Consider the following 23,280-nt stretch of genomic DNA (forward strand, 5'->3'; position numbering starts at 1 on the left):
CAACTTCATTTCCCATAATGCAACAGCAGCTGCACCAAAAGCTAACTGGCCATGTTGAGCACTGTGAATGCTTCTCCTTGAACTTCTATTGCACTTGAGCTTTTCCTCAAGCTATTGTCATCCTTTGCATACACGTGCACTGGTGCGCTTTACTGTTAGCTGAGTGTCCATGAGCTGCAAACCAGCCGGCGGAGTTAGCAACAATCTTCCGGAAAAGAAACATTCCCTGCTGGACTGTTGTGGAGGTCTCGGCAACATCGACTACTCCAAGGTAAATAAATGTCAAACACATGCGCGCATCCTTCAGACTGAATCCTTCCAATGGTAGCAGTGAAAATCCCCCGAAAAGCTGAAGGCCATCTTTCACTGTTACGTACGTGGCTTGACAGCCAGAAAACATCCGGTATGTTTTCACCTGTCAAAATAAAAGTATCCATTTTCACAACATCAAATACATTGGCTATATGTACACTTCATGTATGTACGTTACATTTGTGAGATGATAGAATGATTGGGGGAAAAAAAAAATCCCAAAAGAGGTTTCGATACTCAACACAAACGGTGAAGCACCGCATGTAGAGCACCCAGTCAATGGTCAACAAGTCTTACGGGACACAAATAAAAGAGAATCTATCCAACTTTATTTTGCTCCTTTCAGATGGACTTGAAGGTGTTTGACCAAGTCTTAAAACATATCAACGTCCACGACCCCAACTTCCACATTGCTGTGATTGCAATCATTTTCAACCCACTTTTCTGGAATCTGGTAAGTGCTGTGTCTGTTTTTGATTTGCAGTCTTGTACTGGTCACACGTTAAAAAGCACATTTTGTCAAGCTCTGCCTGGACTCCCAAGTGTTCTTTGTGTAACTTTTAATAGCGTCTCATGCCACTGACTCACACGTGCACACTTGCCCTCAGGTAATTGATGCTGACTGCCTTGTCAATTGGCGCCACTGGAGCGTTTGTTTCCAAGCGGCAAAATCGACTCATTGCTTGACAACTGAAATTGAGTGAGGTACAGAAATAAAATAGAATAACAATTCAGAAGTTGAAACTCTTCTGTTTTTATGACAACGTTTTGTCCGAAGGATAGATAACGTGCGGCGTTCCTGTAAGAAACGGCTGATTGGAGAATGAAATGATCATTAAAACGGATCGCTTGTCTAAATGATGTTTTTGACTGTTAAGCCTCGCTTCATTCGAAAATGGTGTATTTCAATGATTTTAGACTAGTTACAGATGAAATAATGATACACTCAGACCGCTTCCTTACTTGGAATTGTCTGATTAAAAGCAAATGAAAACGCTCAGGCACAAAATGTAGATACTGGCACTTTTTGATGTCAATTTGAGGATCCATTCATATTCATGCATATTTCATCTTTTCAAAATGAGTGGATCTAGTTTCCTGGAAACAGACATGCGCAAGACGTGTGGGTTGGCTGATGAAAACTCACCTTCATGTCCGTCCAACTTTCTTTCTTCCTTCCATGTGTAGTTGTTGCGGCTTCATTCAGCTCCTAACTTCATTTTCTTCATTCGCAAAACATGTAACCGCTTACACGTAAATAAGACCTGGCATATCTCATTTTCAGTCTAATCAAGTCCAAGTCATTAGCTTGGCGGCAAGCCCTAGAAGGATGTCAAGCTGACATAAGATAGCAGTAACTGAGTGCTCGGTCAGCTGTTCTTTCTCGCTTCAAATCGGAACCATCAATAGAGCTTTAAAATATTGTGTGATAGAGGCACTATTTCATTTGATGATTTGGCACTGTCATATCCCAATAACAATATATTCTAAATTCCAATATACGTACTCATATTCCTTCGAGTTACAGTGCCATCTAGTGGTGATGATATAAAAAAAGTACATATCTGTATAGAAAAGTGCTCTGTAGTTTGGATTTGATTTGATTTGATGACTACGGCTTGTTTGCTCACAAAACATTCATGTCCCCCCAACCACATGTTTGAATATTCACTCAGTGCTCGGATTTGATCAGAGTGCGCATGTGATCAATGTTTTTGTTCCCAGTCTGGCGTGGCTCCAGACACATCTGCATACGAATCCATGAATACATGGCAGGCTAGAGCTGGGCGTGTGTTTGCATGCACTTCTGTGTTCAACAGGGCTGTGCAAAAAAAACAATGGACAGACGGACGGGCGGACGGACGGATGGAACAAGCAACCACATCTATCTATCTATCTATCTATCTATCTATCTATCTATCTATCTATCTATCTATCTATCTATCTATCTATCTATCTATCTATCTATCTATCTATCTATCTATCTATCTATCTATCTATCTATCTATCTATCTATCTATCTATCTATCTATCTATCTATCTATCTATCTATCTATCTATCTATCTATCTATCTATCTATCTATCTATCTATCTATCTATCTATCTATCTATCTATCTATCTATCTATCTATCTATCTATCTGTCTATCTATCTATATAAAAATGGCATTCATTAACCCTAACCCTTTTAAAACATATTGGAATATGTGTCATTGCCGGAATATGAAATGATCCATGTCGAGATCTACAATTTGGTCACTAGGGCATAAATAATAACAATGGCTGTACACAATCATGCTCTGAACATGTTTGGAAAAAAAACAACCCATTTTGAATATGTAATCCTTCTTCATCAGCACTGTCGTAATAGAATCTCAGTTCAGTTTATTCCACACCTGAGCGAACCCAGACTGTCTTTTATCACCACATGAAGTCTATTTCCGTTCAAATTTTCTATCCTTTCTCCTTTTTTTCCCTCTTTTTTTTCTTCCCCCCCTTGATGTTTTTCTTCCCTACAAAAAACAACAAGTGTATAACAAGTTGCCATGGCAACCTTCTGGCTCTTTCTGGCCATCAAGTCATCTATCTACGCACGCACGCACTTCCTCAACCCACAGAGAGTGTTATTTGGAGTTTGGCATCCATGCAGTAGTCCTTTCAAAGGATTTCTTTCGATTGCCGCTGTGCATTCATTCAGGTATAAGCACGTAGAGATTCTCTGCAATGTAAAGTGCAATCTAAATGGAATGGATTCAAGAAAATGCCCATTTTTCAACCTGATGTTTTCATCTCCTTTGCTATTTCAGGCAGCAAGATGGGAGCACCGGACACGAAAACTGTCCGAGATGTTTGGAAGCCCCTACCTTGCCTGTTATTTCCTGGGCTTTGTTATCATCCTCCTCAATGTGTATCGCAGCCACAGGTACAATGTCCAAAAAAAAACAAAACAAAAGGCAAATTTCACATTGCCTTGAAATTTGGAGTCAGCATAGAAGACACCTGCCATTCACATCCATGCAGACTTATCATCATTCAGTCAAGTTGAAATCTCACAACGGCGAGACACGAGCGGTAACCACAAGGCGAGGGCTCCAAGCGCTGGGCTTGCTTTCTTTCTTTCTTTTTCTTTCTTTCTTTCTTTCTTTCTTGCACTTTTGGATGCCATTTTGTTCTTGAGCGTGCATCCTCCCACGCCTCCCACTACGGAGAGACTTTTTGCTTCCTTTGTGTTGCCTGGGAACAGCACTTTTGCTTTTGCTTTTGCTTTTGCTTTTGCTTTTGCTTGCAGACAGCAACGTAAAGTGCTTCCAATAGTCTCTCATATTAGCTCTTTTTATGACCATGTATTCAAATTCTCTCAATCAAACCCTCTCCAATATCTCATGTACGTGTCTTGTATTGGACCTCATCAAATTGTGTTAAAGGTCAGTTTTTGTGTGTCAGTGTCTCACTGACTAATATGGAACAAGTTTCATAGTATTTGACTTGATATTCTATTGCTCACTCTTTCTTTTCCCTATGCGCCAATTCACCAATATGGTGACCAGGAAATCAACACCTGCCATGCTGCTAAATGGCCTTCATCACTGATGCACTGTGGACTAATCTGGATTGTTTGGACGTACGTATGTAACCATCAGATTTACTGGAAAAGAAAGAAAAAGAGAAATTGCCAATTTCCAGCTGGGAAAACGCACACACACACGCACACACACACACACACACACACACACACACACACACACACAGCCTGTGCTCACAAAGTGATGTGTGTGTGTGTGTGGGGGGGGGGGGGGGGGGGGGAAAGGATGTCAAATGATTTGTATCGTCGGCTCACAATATTGCTAAAGCTCTCCTCTGTTTTGACTTGTGAAGAAAATGCAGGCCTAACTAAAATGTCGGCCATGCCCCATTTGTGGTTTTCGGTCGGTCACATGGCTGTATTTTGCTTCACCCAGCAGCAGTTGTTTTTGACTGACGTTGATGCAACAACACATTGCATCTTCATAAGAGCGAGCCACAGAGCACAGAAGCCCTGATCCACTTATTAAAGCTGCTTTGGATTTGGGACCATTTTGATTTGCTGGCTACATTCAATTTCAGAAAGTCATCATTTGATTTCAAAGCCCCTGCAGAGAGAAGGAAGCATGTCTGCTCCCCCCTCCCACCTCAGGAGCAATGGCTGTCCCACATTGGAGAACAGTAGCCGAGTGGCGAGCGCTCCCAAAAGGAGGTCCAAAATACAAATGAGAAACACCCATTTTTGGAAAATGTCTTGTTTCTTTGAAGCTGCTGGTGTCGCTGCTTCGTTATCACAATATAGTGATGCCGTGAATTAGCTCAGTCATTCTATAGCATATCGATCTTTGATTTCGATCATCATCATCAGCAGCAGCAGCAGCAGACAGATCAGAGCTTGGAATGACAGCACCAAAAAGGGAGCATCTTTCCAAAAATTCAGGCACCCATCCGTACGGGTGGCATGTTATTTCATAGAGGAGCTTGCCATCATACTTTGGACTTCCAAAATCATTTCAAATCTTAATCACGGGTGACATCATCACTACATCAAACATTCAAATCATCCAAAGTCATAGCAATCTTACCAGAGGTGATCCTGCTTCCTTTGTCAAAGTTGATTGATTGATTTTCTATTTGCTTTATCCGGTCGTGTGTGTGTGTGTGTGTCAGAACTTGTACTTTGATCACAATGCTTTCCAGTCCAGTCTTTTCAGTATAGCTTGACAATGTGTGCGAGCCACATTCAAAGAAGCGCACAATGCTGTCATGAAAAGGCGCTTTGCCGGACGGACTCTTTATGAGGCGCACACTTACGCAACGCCAAATGGTTTTTACACATTTTGGTTTTCAGCTGCGATCGTTTATGCTTGGCCTCCAAACTGTGCTACTCTTTCCGTACAATTCTTATGCCTTCTACTGTGTCGGATAGTCAACAAAGAAGACGCATGGAAAGAATGAAATGATCAGATTGCTGTGGCTGACACATTTTGCCTCTGGATGACGTCAAACAATTACATGCATAACAAGACTGCTCATTACGAGGACCTTCTAAGATTTAAGAAAAGAAAAGAACAAAAAATAGCCTCTGCTTCACTGGCAGTGATGCATCGGGAGACTTGAAATTGTCCATAGGTACAAATGTGGAGTGCATCTCTTCAATCACAATCGATTCTTTTTATTGTTAGATACATAGACAACCAGATGGATGGATTCTATGACAAACGTTCATGTATTTTAATAACTCATTCCAAGTGTGACTCTTCAAAATAAAGTTCAGATAGGCCACTCGACTCGACTGAAACAGTCTTTCTAAGAAGCTTGGAATACTAAGTTGAATATCAGTCTCACGCTTGTGATGAAAGTTCTCTCTTTTTTCTTTGAATAGACGGACGGGTACATTTATTACGAGTTGCTAAATGAAACTTTGTATTCAGTTGAAATGTTGTTACTTGAGCTACATAACATGCTTCATCTGTGTCATCTGCTTTCCTTGCAGCATGGCCATAGTTATGAAGACCCAGGCCAAGTGGGAGCTACTAGACAGCAAGGAAGTCTTTCACATGGGCGTCCTTCTGGTGGCGGTGGGCTCTCTCCTCGTCGTCAGCAGCTTTCTTGCTTTGGGATTCACTGGAACGTTCCTTGGTAAGTCCAAAGGTTTCCGTCTTAACTCCAGCCGTAGTGAAATGATAATGGAAATGGCTCAGCCCTCAATGAGGTTATGTTTGCGCAATTCAAATACACGTACCTACATGAATCTTAATAGTAGTCATCACGCAGGCAGCCAGCCAGCCAGCCAGCCAGCCAGCCAGCCACTCCTAGGCAGATTTAGAAGCGATACTATTTGTAATTTGAATTGACTTTACAGAGGAGCAAGGGGGGGGAAAACCCAAAGCAAAAATGTAAGCCCCTCCAACCCACACGCGCCTTTGAGGGTAAAGCCTGCCTTGATTCCATGTGTCCTCTGTGCTCTATATTAAGCCGCCTTGAGTCACCGTGACCTGATGAGTCAAGGTGATGGAGCAGAAAAAAGGAGAATCAAACATACACAGGTCACTGATGTGTCAGCCACCTGGCATCGCAACTCGGCCATTGCGGTCAAACTTGTCCAATTTACGGCTACTACACACTTGAGAGAAACCAGGTGACCCTTTTTTTTTTTTTTTTCCATCCTCATAATAGCAAACAATGGTGACAGCAGCTTTTGTTTGCCTTTGAATGTTGTCCAAAATTGGGTTCACATAATGTTGTGCCACAATTTGTTCAATCTTCTCAATTCAAAAACAAGCAAGCATGCAAGCAAGCAATTTCCTCCAACTTGCAGGGTCTTTGGACCATTGCAACGCTTAGATACTCACTTGGAAGCCACAGGAGGTTTTTTTTTAGGTTTGGCCTCTTATATTGGCTGGAACGTGGTCAAATTGTGCATATCGGGCAAATCAATTGTATGCTGCTCAGTTTACAATAAACAGGGGAGGGGCCCAGTTCAGATCCCTGCGGTACAGGTGAGCGTCAAAGATACCATCTTTTAGATCATATATATATATTTATATCATTTTTTTGGATCTAATTGAGATCATCTATTTAACTTTGGAACAATGTGCTCTGCAGGTGACTACTTTGGCATTGTGATGGATGAGAAGGTGACAGGCTTTCCCTTCAGTCTCACAGCAAATCCAATGTACTGGGGCAGCACGGCTAACTACCTCGGCTTTGCACTTATGTGAGTACGCTGGATAACATCATGCGGCAACTTGTTATTTTGGCCTCATCACAACAAACAATTAAGTGCGTGGCTCATTCATTTGTGTGAAATTGCATTCTGAATAAAGGAAGTGGGCCGCATAAAAGTCTGCAAATGAATCCATGCTTTCTTCAATTTACCTCCTTCTGGAGATGCTGTGGAAATATGTTTCCATTGAAACGGAGAGCACTCCACCACTTTGGCTCAGCCTGTGTGGTTAAGGCAAGTGCTTGCTCAGGTGTTAATGAGCTACCAAGAGCTGCTCCCAAGAGCTGCTCCCAAGAGCTGCTCCCAAGAGCTGCTCCCAAGAGCTGCTCCCAAGAGCTGCTCCCAAGAGCTGCTCCCAAGAGCTGCTCCCAAGAGCTGCTCCCAAGAGCTGCTCCCAAGAGCTGCTCCCAAGAGCTGCTCCCAAGAGCTGCTCCCAAGAGCTGCTCCCAAGAGCTGCTCCCAAGAGCTGCTCCCAAGAGCTGCTCCCAAGAGCTGCTCCCAAGAGCTGCTCCCAAGAGCTGCTCCCAAGAGCTGCTCCCAAGAGCTGCTCCCAAGAGCTGCTCCCAAGAGCTGCTCCCAAGAGCTGCTCCCAAGAGCTGCTCCCAAGAGCTGCTCCCAAGAGCTGCTGTCTAGAAAATGTCGATTGAATTCAGTGAATGCACGACTCATAGCGTTAATTTATACACTCTTGTTATCATCGTCATCATACAGGCATCTTGAAGTCCCATATGGAGGTGCGTAAACCTGTGATGCTTATTCATGAGCGCAGTCATTTGTGAGCATAGATGCAACAGATGGGGGGGGGGGGAAATACCATTGTAAATTACCACACCAGATGGTATGACATTTTGTGACATAAATGACAGCTTGTTTTTTTCCCCAATAACCTGAGACCTTTTTTTTTAATATGGCTATCTCATGACTTTTGTAAATCATCCAACACTGATATTTGGATATGAATGGAATATCATAAGCTCCCAAAAATGGTTTGATATGATTATTACTGGCCGTCTTCTATCAAATGTAACGTGAAATACGTGCCTATTGGCAAATGCTTGACACAAAAGCGGCCCTTGAGTTGGGCTAATTAGTCAAGAATGGCATAGGATACGGCCGTGGATGGAGTCATTGCAAGCGTGCTGTCTGTTTGTCACCATCATTGTGTGACTGACTAACTGGGTCACTTCTGTAAGCTTCATCAGCAATTCAGCTCAATGCCCCTCCACCATTGAATGTCATCAATGTGCATTTTCTCATTACGACAACATTGGTGTTGGGACTGACAGACAGACGGACAGACAGACAAACGAATGCCACTATTTTCTTTCAACATTTCATGGAAACTTATTTGCGACGCAACACAACTCGACTATTCCTAATGATGTTTTTTTCTTTTCTTCTGCTTTTTCATCGACCTCTGTGTCCTTTTCTACCTTCGGTGTCCTTGCTTCCTTCCTTCCTTTCAAACCCAAGCGAGCCTTCAGTAGGAGTTATTTCATTGAAATGTGTGTCAGTAGTTCATATGTGGGTCACTGTATTGCGCCGTGTGTTCCTTTCATCCGTAGCCGTGAGCCACTTCCGATAGGACACGTAATTGGAAATAAATGCGATACTGACCCAGTGAGGTCAAGGTGCAGCCTCCGGTGACTTGATCTCCTTGGAATGACACGTAAAGGCCAGGTTCAATTTGTGACACAAATGCATTTCTATGATTATTTCATACAGCTTGGCTCTATGACAAATGTACGGACATGAATTTCATGCAAGGAATGTCATCAGTCCAAGGGTGAAATGTTTTCTTTGTTTTTTTTTTTCCCCAAAGCCACCGAGAGAGAGGCCCTTTACAATCAACTCGAATATGCACTTGTCCTGACTCGATCACTTGTCTGCTTTGTTTTCCTCTTCCCAGACGTGCAAGTCCAGCGGGTCTCGTCTTGACTGCAGTTGTCGCCTTGGTCTACAAGATAGCCGTACGATTTGAAGGGTAAGTCCATGTTCTCCGTGTGATGGATATCAGTGGAAGAAGGTGTTTGTGGCCAACGTCGGCGTGTTGTTGGAGATGCCCTACCACCTCCTGATGTCATTGTAGGCGTGCATGGCTTTGGAAATTTTGCTGCCATGATCCTGAAATGACAGAGCATGTCAAGGCTTCGCAATGGCTGCCACCTGACCATGAAAACATCAGATCTTGTCACTTTTGCCTCCCTTGCACGTTGTGAGACTGCGGGAGGTCATTCATTCTTATCGAGTGAGGGTTATGTGATGGCTTTCTTGCTATCACTGGGAAATTCCTATTTACAGTGCTGCTTTTGTATTCGACCGGATCCGAAATGAACCGAGACCCTTTCGCTTCAAAGCCACAGAAGAGCAAAGTTGTCTCGGTCATGAGCCCAATCGCGGTGGAGAACGTTACGCAATCTGCCTCACTTGTGGATGAGCCCTGGTCAAAGTTCCTTTTTTTCCTCTCTTTTCCTAAGAAGAAGAATCATCAGACAAACAATTCCTCGAAGTCAGGTCCGGGTTGAATGTTTCCCAATCCTCACCATTTGATATTTGCTCAAATCATACTTCCCAGCCTTCTTCTACGGCCATACAGTAAAGTCACGCTTCCTGGTACAGTACGATACGGTGTCGCCATCGACCTTTGTTTGTTTTGCTCTATTTGCAGACCTTTCACCGAGCACCTCTATCGGCAGAGGACGCGCAAACGTGAATGATGGCATCATCCTGTTCTGGATTTCTTTCTGGTCCAGAAGATTGCGAGATGGCGGGCGTGATTGATTCACAAGAGAATACCAGGGAAAATGCTCCAATCTTTTGTACCGAACGATCAAAGCATGAGGAAAATGGAAATAAACATTCTGCCAAAGGTGCTTCTCCCTCATTAACAAGGAGCTGGTTTGCCACAATGCTGGCCTCGCATCTTCAGTAAGAGTACTAAAAGCTGAGGTTGTGACTCGGGTGGATGGCTCATGTGACAAAGCTGTCAAGCACTTCGAGTGACTGTGTTGTCTGAGCAAAGCGAAGCTCAGGACATCTGAAAGAAAGCAAACTTTTGAGGACAGCTGAGACTTGAAAAGTGCACAATGGGTCAATGTATGGGTGCCATTGATTTTTGGACAAGTTGCTGATTGTAAGGTCACGATAGGTGAAGAAGAAACTGGAGTACTTTTGGAAGCCAGTGTACTTTGATCATCCGCAATAAGATTTACTGGTCACGCAGAACTTGGAGGGAATCAATAGGGCAGGGCGATCCCGCTTGAAAAAAATGGAGAGACGGGGAATGACGAGAGCATCTGTCCTTCCAAACGGTCCTTGACAAAGGTCACCGTGGGCACTCGGTGGTCACAACATGCGCACGCCCTGACCTGCAAAAATCTCATTTCCTTCTCGTGATCATGATTGAGTGATCTAACTGAGTCCATGGTAATATTTGATGACTGCGTGTAGCCGAGCCTTTTTTTTTTTCTTTTTCTTTTTTTTCTTTCTGTTATCTATGAACTATGTCACCCTACCTAATGCCAAATCAGCAGTTCGGAAAATGGATGGATGGATGGATGGATTTGGTTTTGTCTCATGTTGTCTTGTTCATTTTGTTTCTTTGTTCACCTGTGCTTGTCTGTCCAGTCGCTTGTGTCCTCCAATCAGCTCCCTCAGTCTTTGTTCAGGTGTTCCTCGTCTCATCAGTCTGCTTGTTGGTTCATTTTCTTTTGTGTCTTGGTCACTGTCACTTCTCACATTGCCAAGTCATCTCACGGTGAGTCTTATCCGATTGATCGATTGATCTATTTATTTATTTGACCTTATTTTAAAAAAATAGTCCCTGAAACCAGTTTGACCAGTTGCATTTGCTCCATATAGTGGTAGAAGACAGGCTAAATGTGGCTCGCCTCTCAATATGATACAATTCAGATGATGAAACATGCAACCATAAGCATGTCCATCAAGCAAACTTCATTTGACTTGCATTTAGTAGCAAACAGATGTGTGACAGCTGCACACATCTGCTTAACATTGTGCTTTTAGCGCTCCCATATGGCCAGTGGGTTAACTGCAGCCATTGGCGGCGTTCAACAAATCCAACCGAGTCATGGCGAGAGAGAGAGAGAGAGTCAGCTCCATAGTTTTTCCTTGAAACCATTTCACTCCTGTGTGTTACGAATGATGCAAAACGGCACTAGGCATATTTCATTGATCCAGGTACGTACATTTTGATTGAAACGGAATCATTGACTCTATTTATTTATTCATGGGTCACGTGAAGACGTGCAAGGAGGTGTTTGGTAACTAGTGGAGTATTTGGTGCATATACCAAGTTCTCCAGTAAGGACAAAGATTAGAGAGGAGGAGGGATCTCGAAGAAAAGGACTCCCTGTCCGTGCAGATTCCGAAAACTTGATTCCAGTGACATTTAGGGAATTGGAAGGTTGACGCACTAGTGGGAGTTTGGTTCAGCTTTTTACTGCTCTCTACGGACGGACGGACATGGGGTTGGACGGATGGACGGACGGACGGACCACCCTCTCATCTCACTGAGTGCTGACGTCTAGGGCAGGGAGGGAGGGATGGAGGGAGGGATGGAGGGAGGGAGGGAGGGAGGGAGGGAGGGAGGGAGGGAGGGAGGGAGGGAGGAGCGGGCCACCCGCGCGCTTAAATACAGCTCCCACGCTCAAGCTGACAGACAGAGCCTCAAGAAAGCAGCAGCTCACAGTCTCTGCATAAGATCTGCTGCGCACATCCAAGGAGGACAGCATGATCAAGAAAATGTCCCCCTCGGAAAGCGACTTTGACATCCCGGCCAAGAACTGCTACAGGATGGTGATTCTGGGCTCCACCAAAGTGGGCAAAACGGCAATTGTGTCCCGCTTCCTCAACGGGAGGTTCGACGAGCAGTACACGCCGACGATAGAGGACTTTCATCGGAAACTCTACAGCATCAAGGGGGACGTTTACCAGCTTGACATCCTGGATACGTCTGGCAACCATCCCTTCCCAGCCATGCGGAGGCTCTCCATCCTGACAGGTACTTTGCGCCTGGCTCATTTGACCTCACGCCCGCCCGCCCGCCCGCACTTTGTCACTGCTCTTTTCCTGCTCTTGACTTTCCTGCACACGTCTTGCAAAACAACTCAACTCGCTCCTTTTGTCCCTCACAGGCGACGTTTTCATCCTGGTCTTCAGCTTGGACAACAGAGACTCCTTCAACGAGGTGCAACGCCTCAAGCGTCAAATCTACGAGACCAAGTCGTGCCTGAAAAACAAAATGAAAGAGAACCTGGACGTGCCTCTGGTCATATGCGGCAACAAGGGTGACCGCGAATTCTACCGCCAGGTGCAGCGAGCCGACATCCAGCAGCTGGTGGACGGCGACGACGACAAGTGCGCCTATTTCGAGATCTCCGCCAAGCGCAACGAGAACGTCGACCAAATGTTCCAGGCCTTGTTCACCTTGGCGAAGCTGCCCCACGAGATGAGCCCCGACCTGCACAGAAAGGTGTCGCTGCAATACTGCGACATGCTGCACAGAAAGTCCGTGAAGAACAAGAAGATGAAGGACGTGGGCGAGGCGTACGGCATGGTCACGCCGTACGCGCGAAGACCCAGCGTGCACAGCGACCTCATGTACATTAAAGAGAAGGCGGTCGGTGGAGGACAAGCCAAAGATAAAGAAAGATGCGTGATCAGTTAAGAGGACTCCACGGAAGGAAGGAAGTCAAGGAAGGAAGGAAGGAAGGAAGGAAGGAAGGAAGGAAGGAAGGAAGGAAGGAAGGAAGGAAGGAAGAAAAAACAAAACGTGGAAAGGCAACCAGGTTTAGGACTTTTTGGCACCTGCTTGCACGCGCCCGTCCGAGGCAGGCAGGCAGGGAGGGAGGGAGGGAGGGAGGCGCCGACGCACAACTCTCTGTCACCATGGATACGGACAGGGTTCGACTCACTGCCCTCCCATCCCACACAGATTTAAAGAATGTTCCCTTGTTCTGGCCAACCGTGTGACTTTTCATCACAGTACTTTGTGCGCGTCACGAGTTTCAAAATAAATGTGGTCGTTGACGTCATCCTCGACCGGAGCAGCAGCAGCAGCAGCAGGAGTAATGTTTACATTTTTGGGTTGATGTAACCGCACTCGAATGTTCATTTGCAATCGGCACTATTTTTATGTACTGTATATGTATTTATTGTGACTGACACTTTTTGCAAAAAACATGACAATAATAAAAACAAAACTACCTACAAATCTAAGTTGGCTTCTTCTATTTCTTTCCAGGTAGCACAAACAATTGTGTTGCTTAACATGAGATCCCCGATTCTTTCATGGGGGAATGTGACGATTGATGTTTACGTGACAAATGCGTACCATCCAACCGTCAGGTAATGAATGAATGTCCAGGTGGCAAAATGACAAACACCATGCACGCCCTACTTAAGAGTTGGACGACGATGCTCACTTTCAGAAAGTGGTCCCAAACATCTACCCCAAAGTTACAAAGTGAAGTATTGATGAAACCGTATGCAAATGCACTCAAACATGTTGAGTGGTGGTGTTCCTCATATCTTTTGACATTTGAGAAACAGCTGAGAATGTTGCATACCAATAGAAATCACCACCTTTTCGTTCGATGATTTCAGCGTAGGATTCAAATGACAAATGCATTGGAAAGGAGGAGGAAAAGCAACATTTGCAAAGCCTTCAACCGTGTCTATGTGGAATGAAAGCTGAGGGACTTTTCTTTTTTTCTCTTTCTTTCTTTCTTTCTTTCTTTCTTTCTTTCTTTCTTTCTTTCTTTCTTTCTTTCTTTCTTTCAATTGCAGTATGTCACACCATTGGTTGAACACAAGGATATTAGGTTTGCGCTGGCATGGCAACTGCAGGCCAAGCATCGCATTATTGATTTTTGCAGGTCCATGTGAACGTTGGCAGTACGTGAGGCTTTTCATTAAATGCAAACTGAATTTGGGGGGCAAAAAAAAAAAAAAGAAGCCTTTTTAAATGTACATATGGAAATGACTGCTTTTGTTTTTTGCTTTTTTTTCAGTGTGAAAATGGATTAAAAACAAGAGGAATGTGCGTGCAATTCTTCCGGCTACATGTGAGTACTGAGAGGCACAACTCAAGGATGCTGTGTTTGTGCTGGCACTTTATCTATCAATGTTTGTTTTTGTAGCTTCGTGTGAACATTAGCGTGTGTATGTGAAACTTTCTCAAAAGAAATTCGTTGCCATGTCAACTTAGCCCTTGTCGAGTACCTTTGGCATAGTATCAGGTTTACGGTTGCAATGTCGTATGTGAAGTAATAGTCCAATTTGTGCAGCCGATGGCAACAAAAATGAAATGAGTCACCCCTTAGCGAAGTCTTTTCTTTTCTTTTCTTTTGCTTTAAGTCACTTTTATATTGAAACTCTAACACAGACCAGCAGATGTAAAAGAGTCTGCGCCGTAGTGGGAGTGGACACAACTGACTGCAATCTTGGCCAATCAAAGCAATTGATCTCGTTCTCTTTGCCGTGCACCGTAGTCTCAACCGTAGTGTTGGAGCGCGCGCGCACACACACACACACACATCTGTGGCATGAATAAATTGGCCTTCAATATACGAGAGAAAAGCTGCATTTAGAAAAAAACCATTACGAGCTGGGAACATTGCACAAACAGTCCTAATGAACAATTAGATGTGTCCTTGTGGTAATTAGAGATTCAGCTGCAGGGAATATTTCTTTTCATGTTCTTCTAGAGCAGGTGGGCCTCCTCAAACAAAAAAGTCATTGGCAAGACGCGTCTCCTGGTTAGTGTCTGTCTTGATGCGTAATGTATTTATTTATGTTGCGGCCAAGCATGACAGCGGAGTCAGACCTTGCCCAGACTCTTGTGATATAACCCATACACCGGCGGCAGCGGCGGCGGGCGTGATTACACAGTGACATAACCCGGAACTGCAGCTTCCATTTGAAGCGCTTTGGCTAAAGCAATTAGGAGAAAAGTCTTGACGATGAATATTTCATTGATTGCAGTTCATTTGCTAATGAAATGTCCAAGTCATGCTAAGAAACAGGAAATGAATAGGACACTTGGAAGTGATGTGGGATGTGTACACACATTTCAAAGTAACTGAGTAACCCACTGGTTTCCTTTAACATCCTCGTCTGGCCTCCGCATCTAATCACGGACTTGACTCTGGCTAAGGTTTAACTAAGCCACAGGAAGTCATTTGCAGTGATAGTCATCCATTGGCTTTTCAATTTGACAACGGACACTCTGAGCTTTCAGGAAGTCTACACACCCTGTGTTCAAATTTTGTGTCATTGTAGAAAGAGTTCACATGAAGTCATTTCACAAAAAAATGTGCTTGCATAAGTGCGCACACCCTCTTCTAACTGCCAATGTGACTCACATTTGAGGCACCAAATAAACACGGCGCGCGTCCGTGCCGTGTAAGAAGCTTCCTAATTGTGTATGGGTCCCATCAGGACTTGAGAGCAGCAACATTTTGCATCCCTTCACCCACATGCACTCTTGTTTATCTCTTCCTGCGGGCTTGTGACTACATCTGCCCTCTAAATTTAGCATTCTGATGTCAGCAATGCGTACTACCTTTGATTCGAGAGTCTTGCTATTTAGTCAAGGGCATTGTATTTAGTGACTGCTTGGTGATTTGATAAAGAGTGTATTCAACAGCACAAAGCAGATCTAATGAGGTATGTCTCAGATGACTTGAAGGCATACAGTCAGAAGAAGTGATTTTTTTTTTCTTCAAGCTTTTCAATGACCACCGGAGGGCTGAAAATGGGCCCAAGTAGATATGCAGCCACAATAACAATGTATTTCGGATTAGTTTCATGTTCTCCTCATCGAAAAATACCCATTTTATTTTGAAAATAAGAACATTTCCAAGTGAGCCCAAACTTTGGAACGGAATGCTGCATTTGACAGCAAGCGGAGCAGCGGTAATGACGACGACGACGACAACAATGAACGCGACCCGTATGTATCAAGCGCGAAGATGAAATGACCGGGCGACATATGGTGCTTTGATCCAAATTCCCGCTGCAAGCCACTGACGCACGACATCACAGACTCAAAACAAGCAGGCATGCTTCCGTCCGACGTGTCCGGGTCTCTTTATGGATTGGATGCACGGCGACCGGGTGATGTCACTCGAGAGAGAGCGGCGCTTGTGATGAAGTCGTCGCGCTGGCTGATTTCTTCCCAGGCGTCGGAGGCTTGAAACCAAATTTGATATTGAGGCCTTTTATTATTCGATATGTCTCATTTCTACAGTTACTATTCATCTGGCGCTGTTGTTGAAACGATCAAGCTGACATTTTCCATCCATGGCTCAGTGTACAAACCGAGCCCTCCGGCTCATTTGTTGTAAATATGTGACCTGACGCAAAGTCTGGCCTAGCGCCTGCTTCGGTGTCCGCCGGTAGCTCCGTCAGCGCTTTTGTATGATTGGATTGGCCCGAGTAGCAATGGTACCAAATTGACAAAAGTCTGCGATAGCATAAACAAAAATAAACACATGCTGTCTTGAAAACCCTAATTGGACCCGGCAGGCTACTCAGCAGTCCCCCATTGTTTTTGTGGTCATCTAAATGCTGACGTCAGCAAAACAAGTGTCTGTCCCTACAAACAATGAATGCAGCTGAGGGGGATATCAAAAAGGAGGACTTCATCTTGTGACTTTTATAGCTGTTCAGTTGCCCTGGTAACGTTTCCCTTGACTGTGATGACATCATAAAGCTCTCATCTCTCAAATCTATGCCGCCACTACCGACTGATGGGCTGGCTGGCTGGCCCGGCCGGCCGGCTATATGTAACGTAGCAATTCCAAAAATGTTCCTCGATAAACGAAGAGGATGTTTCAATCCTGGATGCCCACTGCGTTCATCTTTTGAAGCATTCAATTGGACACGTCACAGCATTGATAAAAGTCCCAATAGGACGAGCATTGAAGCGGCTTTTCCTACAGAGACAAAATGACACTAAAAGACGCTTTGAAGGATTCTTTTTTGTGTCCAATTTTCTGACTTTGTGTTCCGCTAAGGAGCTGCTCCTAACAAAAGCACGAAAAGCTTTCATAAGAGGAAAAAGCGGAATCCCTTCTCGATATGCTTGATTTGGTGTCATAACGCTTGGTTATTTTCAGTTTTCACTCAATAGTTGAGGGCATTCTTTCCAGCCCAGTGGGAGGGAGACCAAATCTAATTCCAATGGCGTCACCTTTTTCCTGTTTGGGTCAGGTCGAGCATCTTCCAAAGCTCAATTCTGCCCAATGATGAATGCAGGATTTCTTCCTATCATTTTTCATTGTAAAGTCTCAGTCAATCGATTCCAATCATTTGATTCTAATGGAGGACACGAACAATTTGAACATGGACTTGGTTTCTGGATTGCAGTGGCGGAGCTAGGATTTTTCTCCAAATTTTGAAAAAAACAACATACTATGTACCATGGGTAGGCAACTCCGGTCGGGTCCTGCATGTTTTGTATGTCTCCCTCACCTAATTGAAAAGATCAGATAATGAGCAAGGTCTGCAGAAGCTTGATAACAATCATTCTTTGGTTTCATTTTGACCGCCCGTATGCATGCACATTCCTCCTGATTTCTTGGGTGGGAGCAAATGGACTGACTGCCAACTTCAGAGTGAGTGAACAAGTGTTAGTGTGGGTCAAAGTGGACAGGACCGGACCAGGTTGGCTCCACATCAGCTTATCTTGTTTTTGCAGTATGCATGTGTGAATGTGGGGGAGGCAGGGCCTGTGGCTTCAAAATTCAATCTTCTGCATAGTGGACCAACATTCGATCCCATCTATCCTTATATATTTGCTCACAATAATCAACCAATCTGCAAAGGCACAGATGGCGTGTCATAGCATTGATGACGACACCCGGCGCCCGCCATTATATTTCTGTCAACGGATTTAAAAGATTTCCCACTCACTCACTCACTCACTCACTCACTCACTCACTCACTCACTCACGTACACACAGACAAACACACACTGCGGCTGCGGCGGCGGCGGAGTCTTGGCATAGTCTGGCCGCTTTGCACGGCGAGAGGCTTTTTTTGTGTGGTTACCTCCATCTGTTGAGGAAAAGACGTCAACGTGTCAATTTTCCTTCCACGGCCAGTTGAGTCAGAATTGAATGCCTTGTTCTGACACACGCACGCATGATGAAAGGAACTAGTCCACGGATTATGTAAAGAGTGAATACAAAGCCAATAGGATGTCAAAAAGGCCACTGTAAATCAAACGGCGAGTCTTCAGATCCAAATTGAAGATTAAAAAAAACAATTATAAATACAGAGAAGAAAACAACTCTTTTCACTTAATAATAAACGACTGAGCGGTTATTTGATTGGATTGAGTATGATTCCAAAATGCTTAAAGCTCTTATTCATGTTCCATGCTTCCTGGAACGTTACCATTGTGGATTTCCTTGTGAAAATGCCACCACCCAACTCAGAAAATGTCTTTACGTTTTCACACCACGGGTGGAGCTCTATTTGAAGAGAAGAGCTTGAAATAGAAATGGATATTTCAAACGTGTTACTTGAACGAGTGAGTCAAGTGTGGAGCCATCCCTTCGCCTCCCCCATCTGACTGATGATAGTCTATTTTGCACATGTCATGCTAACTGATGAAAAATCTCATTTAGATGCTCTCCTTGTCAACATTAGAACATGTCTTGTGAAAGAGTCAATTGCTTTGATTTGATTTGACATTGAGTACACAAATGACTGCTTTGATGGAATGGTCCTACGCTTCCCACCATGGCCATTGGTTTGGAGTTCACCTCATCAAAGTTCAACTTGAAAACTCCAATCTATTGGTGTAGCAACATCAGTCGGAACGTTTCCAGATGGACAACCAAAGCATTGTTGCAGCTAAATGGTTTAATGTGAGCAAACGGCTGGCTGGCTGGCTGGCTGGCTGGCTGACATGTGGAAGAATAAAAGACACATTCTTTGTGCCTGTGTGTCAGGTCAAACACAGTTAGTGCCTTCTTCTCAGAAATCATCTTCTCGAGGGAAAGACGAGACGTCAGCGAGTCTAATGTGAAGATGTTCCGCATGAGCAATCAATCGATGGCTTTTCATTTAAGATGGTGGTCTTGACGCGCCGCACCTAGCAGGTGAAAGACAAACAAACAAACAAACAAACAAACAAACAAACAAACAAACAAACAAACAAACAAACAAACAAACAAACAAACAAACAAACAAACAAACAAACAAACAAACAAACAAACAAACAAACAAACAAACAAACAGCGTGTGCTCTTCTTTCCCGTTACACAATGGATTGCAAATGAATGGTGAACAAGCAATCCAAACAGCTTGCGCTAGTTGACAGCGTCTTCCCTCTTTGTTCTCTCCCAACTGGGTGTAAAAAGAATCCACATAAATCCAAACATTCCAATGAAATCCTTCCTCAAGTTCTCCCTCACATCCCTCATCTGCAGGAAAGATCAAGCCGTACCAGGAAGGGAATGATGGATCATTTTCAAGCAAGCAAGCAGGCAAGCAAGCACCAGGCCAAATGAGCACAATTGAGCATGATTACAAGTGTTAATACAGACAGAGCTTTCCAAAAGCAACCTTTTTTCTTGTAAACGTTTTTTGAATCGACCTTTTTGAAAGACACACCAAAGTTGCTCTCGTGGTATCTCTACTTAGAATGATACAAAAATGATTCGAAGGCTCAAATATGAATGAAATGAGAATGACAGGTCATTCATTATCTTTGCGGCTTATCAGTCGGCAAGCGTAGGTGTTTGTTCACTAATTACTTTCTGTGTTGACTTCCACCCACAATGCGCCCGAGCCGTGCAAAAACACCGTGTCCTGTTCCTGCATGCGCACACATGCAGGAAAGGAAAGGAAAGGAAAGGAAAGGAAAGGAAAGGAAAGGAAAGGAAAGGAAAGGAAAGGAAAGGAAAGGAAAGGAAAGGAAAGGAAAGGAAAGGAAAGGAAAGGAAAGGAAAGGAAAGGAAAGGAAAGGAAAGGAAAGGAAAGGAAAGGAAAGGAAAGATACAGTCGGCCCAAGCGGCACCGAGCCAGGCCCACAGCCTGAGCCAGCCAAATGTGACTCATCTGTTGCTGCTGCAACAACGGCACGTCAACACTCTGCAAACTCAGATCCAACAAGTCAGCATGCACGTGCGCTTGTCGGCAATCCAAGAAAGGACGCAATTGGCTCGTCAATTACAATATCCATCCCTATTATGTGGCGTTGGAATGGATTTATGGAATATCACTACATTTCAATTCATTTTACGAGCGTATCCTTTTTCTCATCTTTCCGCTATTTAGTGAGGAGAAAAAAAGAGCCTTACTCAAGCGGTTAGTTGGTGCCTTTAGTCTACTTGCTCCCTGCAACATCGATCGTCTGTATTGAGTTTCTCCACGCATCCATCTGGCTAGTCTTTAGTTTCAAAAAGAAAGAAATCGTTCACTCCGCAGCACGCGGTTATCATTTTGGCAGGATGCAGACAAGGGGATCATGTGAATGTTGTTGTTTTTCTGGAATGAATGAATGATTCAAAGTTATATTGGATGCATTCAGCGTTGACAATGCATGCTACCCATCATCAAATATTTCTATACTGCTTGACAACAGCTGCAATACATGATGAGTTGAAATGTTTTTGATAGCGCCATTGAAATACTACATTTGGAAAGAAAATAACAGTGGTCCGCTAGCTACCTTTAAAGCTAGATGATGTTTTTCCCAATCCATTGTAGTACATCCATTTTGATAGTTTCATGTACTCTTTGCTCAAAACACAGAGTACGTAACGTAGCTCACCCCCTCCATTGTTTTTGTTGCTTCCGTTGCTTGGCCGAACTCCTAATATAGCCCAGTAACTTCCTGGAAAGCTGCAAAAATGCCATCTCTGTTTTGATGTTCCAATGAGCATGTGTGAAAATGAGATTACAACACGCTCCGCTCCGCTCCGTGTGTCTGTTTCCATTGCTGCCATAAAGCAATTAGACGGGGAAGTCTATAAACAGACAGGGCTGCGGGCAAAGGTAAGGAAAGGAAACAAAAGGAAAGTCAATAGGAAAAAGTAGCAGGAGCATCATGTTTGCTCTTCTATTATGCGCAACGCTGACATTGGTTTGCATTGTGTTTTTGCTTTGGGTTTGCCTTGCTGCGTTTCTTCTTTTGGCCCGGCCCGGCCCGGCCCGGCCCGGTCCGGTCCGCTCGCTTGTCACACAACACCGCGCCAGTCATCTGCTTGTCTGGAACATATCCTGCCCTGCCCTGCCCTGCCCTGCCCTGCACTGGCTATTGTAGCATGATTTTGCAGCCAAGTGTGTTTTGATCTGGCTTTTGTTTTGTGTTCCTGTATCACCTGATTTCTCCGTCTGGGCATCAAGTCCGTCTCTTTGCCCCCTCGTGATATGCCCAGAGTGTTTGTCGGGCTGTGATGGTGAGATTGTCCCCTTGAAAAAAAAAAGCAATCTTAGATGTTTTTTCTTATTTTGTTGTTGCTATTGATTCAATAGCCTTCAGCCTCCGTCAGTAGTTGAAAAAGCACAGAGCTGCTTGAAACGTTCCCAATCCGAGGCTTTAAGACTTTATTTCAACCAAGTGGGCCCTGATTTCAAACGTTGACATAAATGAATCCAATCAGTGTGTAATCACCAGCAGTCAACAACAAGATTGCTTGTGTGTCGTCTTCTTCAAATCTCCTCAGGTTTCTCTGTACGTGAGATGGAAATGTTGATTATGTCATGTTTCTTCTGAAGAGGGCCCCATTTAATATCATGCCATTGCTGGCTTTCCAAAAACGAAAAATCCAGTTTTCACGCTGGCAACTTCCAAAGAGCAAAGCCTCCCTCTATTTTTTGTCTCTCGGCCGCTCTCGTCAGGAGTCACCGCGGCAAACAACTGTAGCGCGACGACAAAACGTCTCGAAATCTTTCGTTGTCGGAGTCGATCGTTTGTACGGGTAGCGAACCCGCATAGGGACTGACCGACTGCATCCATTTGCAAAGCTAAAAAGTATGAAATTGACCAAATTTGGGCCTGACACTGACCATATAGCGCTACTGAGCAGACTAATGACGCTTTTGATCGCAAAGACGTGAGTATTAAAATGGCTAATGATGTTATATTTTCATTCATCAATTACAGCATTGAGATGATTCATTTGTTAGGTAATAATCCTGCAGAGGGATTTTAATCACTTCATCTAATTCAGCAAAGAAGAGAATTTTCTCAAACATTTTAATTGATGATGGACATTAATATTCAAAATCTTTGGTGACAAATATTATTCAACATTTAAAACAGTTATGTAACTTAAGCTGCCGTAATCCAATTTAGAGAGCTGCCAGTATTTTAATCAATCAATGTAAATCACTGCAAGACTAAAACATGGTCGTTGATTTTTTTTTTAAATTTTACCACAAAGATAAATAACCCCCCAAAAATGCAATTCTTGGTGGGGACTAACTTTTTTCTTATGTAGTAATGTGTTAATGTTCTTTTCAAATGAGCAAAACAATTCCAATTAACTCGACCGATGACTGTCAAGCCATGCCACAATATGTGCTGCATGTTTGAATTCATTGTTATTATTCCGTTTGGAACAAACACCGGGTTGGGGGGGGACACATTTCAGATCGGTTTGTTCTGATTGAGTTCTTCACGATGCTTTGGAAGGAGGACAGCACAACATGTCCAGACATGTTGCGGGGCACATTGTACGTACAAATCAGAAAGCCTGAAACAAATAGATTACGTACACATATGACATGTCCTTTGGAACCAAGTCAATATGTTTTCCATCGCTATCGTGTTATGGAAATGAGCGCTACATTCACTTTAAAGTCCAACTACTGCCTGCCAACACAACTATACGGTTTTTGTCAAATGTGCTTCTTTTTCTCTGACCTTTTCTGTTCTCATACAGTAAGTAGCCCATAAAAAAAAAACCACTGCTAATGCACACAAACTGGATGTTAATAGAAACAGCCATCTAAAAGTCCACTTAAGAGCATGAAATGCGGCGCACGCGAGCTCTTATGCAGTAGATTCAGCATCCTGCTGCTAGCTACTCGTGTCCTCGACTAACTGCACTCAATCAGGCTGATTGAAAAACGATGGTTTACTTAAGGACAATAAGTAGCTGCAGATTGTCTTGAAGTGATTCCTTTTTTCCCCCCCTCTGTATATTCAAGCACTGTGTTGAAGTTGAAAA

The 23,280-nt window shown here is 43.8% G+C and overlaps 2 protein-coding genes across 3 annotated transcripts; both read left to right on the forward strand.

The window, feature by feature from the left end:
- The first annotated feature begins 124 nt into the window (after nt 1-124).
- Nucleotides 125-9,932, forward strand: pemt (phosphatidylethanolamine N-methyltransferase). Its single transcript, XM_049759991.1, has 7 exons — nt 125-271; nt 659-766; nt 3,120-3,235; nt 5,831-5,976; nt 6,943-7,054; nt 8,973-9,047; nt 9,732-9,932. Exons 1-7 carry the CDS (start codon nt 170-172, stop codon nt 9,778-9,780), a joined length of 708 nt encoding a protein of 235 aa, XP_049615948.1. The 5' UTR covers nt 125-169; the 3' UTR covers nt 9,781-9,932.
- A 1,762-nt stretch (nt 9,933-11,694) lies between these two features.
- LOC125991685 (dexamethasone-induced Ras-related protein 1) lies at nt 11,695-13,303 on the forward strand. Of its 2 annotated transcripts, none has more exons than XM_049759988.2 (2): nt 11,695-12,095; nt 12,303-12,516. In XM_049759988.2, exons 1-2 carry the CDS (start codon nt 11,816-11,818, stop codon nt 12,374-12,376), a joined length of 354 nt encoding a protein of 117 aa, XP_049615945.1. In that variant the 5' UTR covers nt 11,695-11,815; the 3' UTR covers nt 12,377-12,516. The 2 variants fall into 2 exon arrangements, with proteins under 2 accessions (XP_049615945.1, XP_049615944.1); XM_049759987.2 differs by having other exon boundaries at nt 11,696-12,086; nt 12,220-13,303.
- The last annotated feature ends 9,977 nt before the right edge of the window (nt 13,304-23,280 follow it).

The sequence above is a fragment of the Syngnathus scovelli genome, chromosome 21, assembly GCF_024217435.2.
Source record: "Syngnathus scovelli strain Florida chromosome 21, RoL_Ssco_1.2, whole genome shotgun sequence".
In the NCBI taxonomy this organism is placed as follows: domain Eukaryota; kingdom Metazoa; phylum Chordata; class Actinopteri; order Syngnathiformes; family Syngnathidae; genus Syngnathus; species Syngnathus scovelli.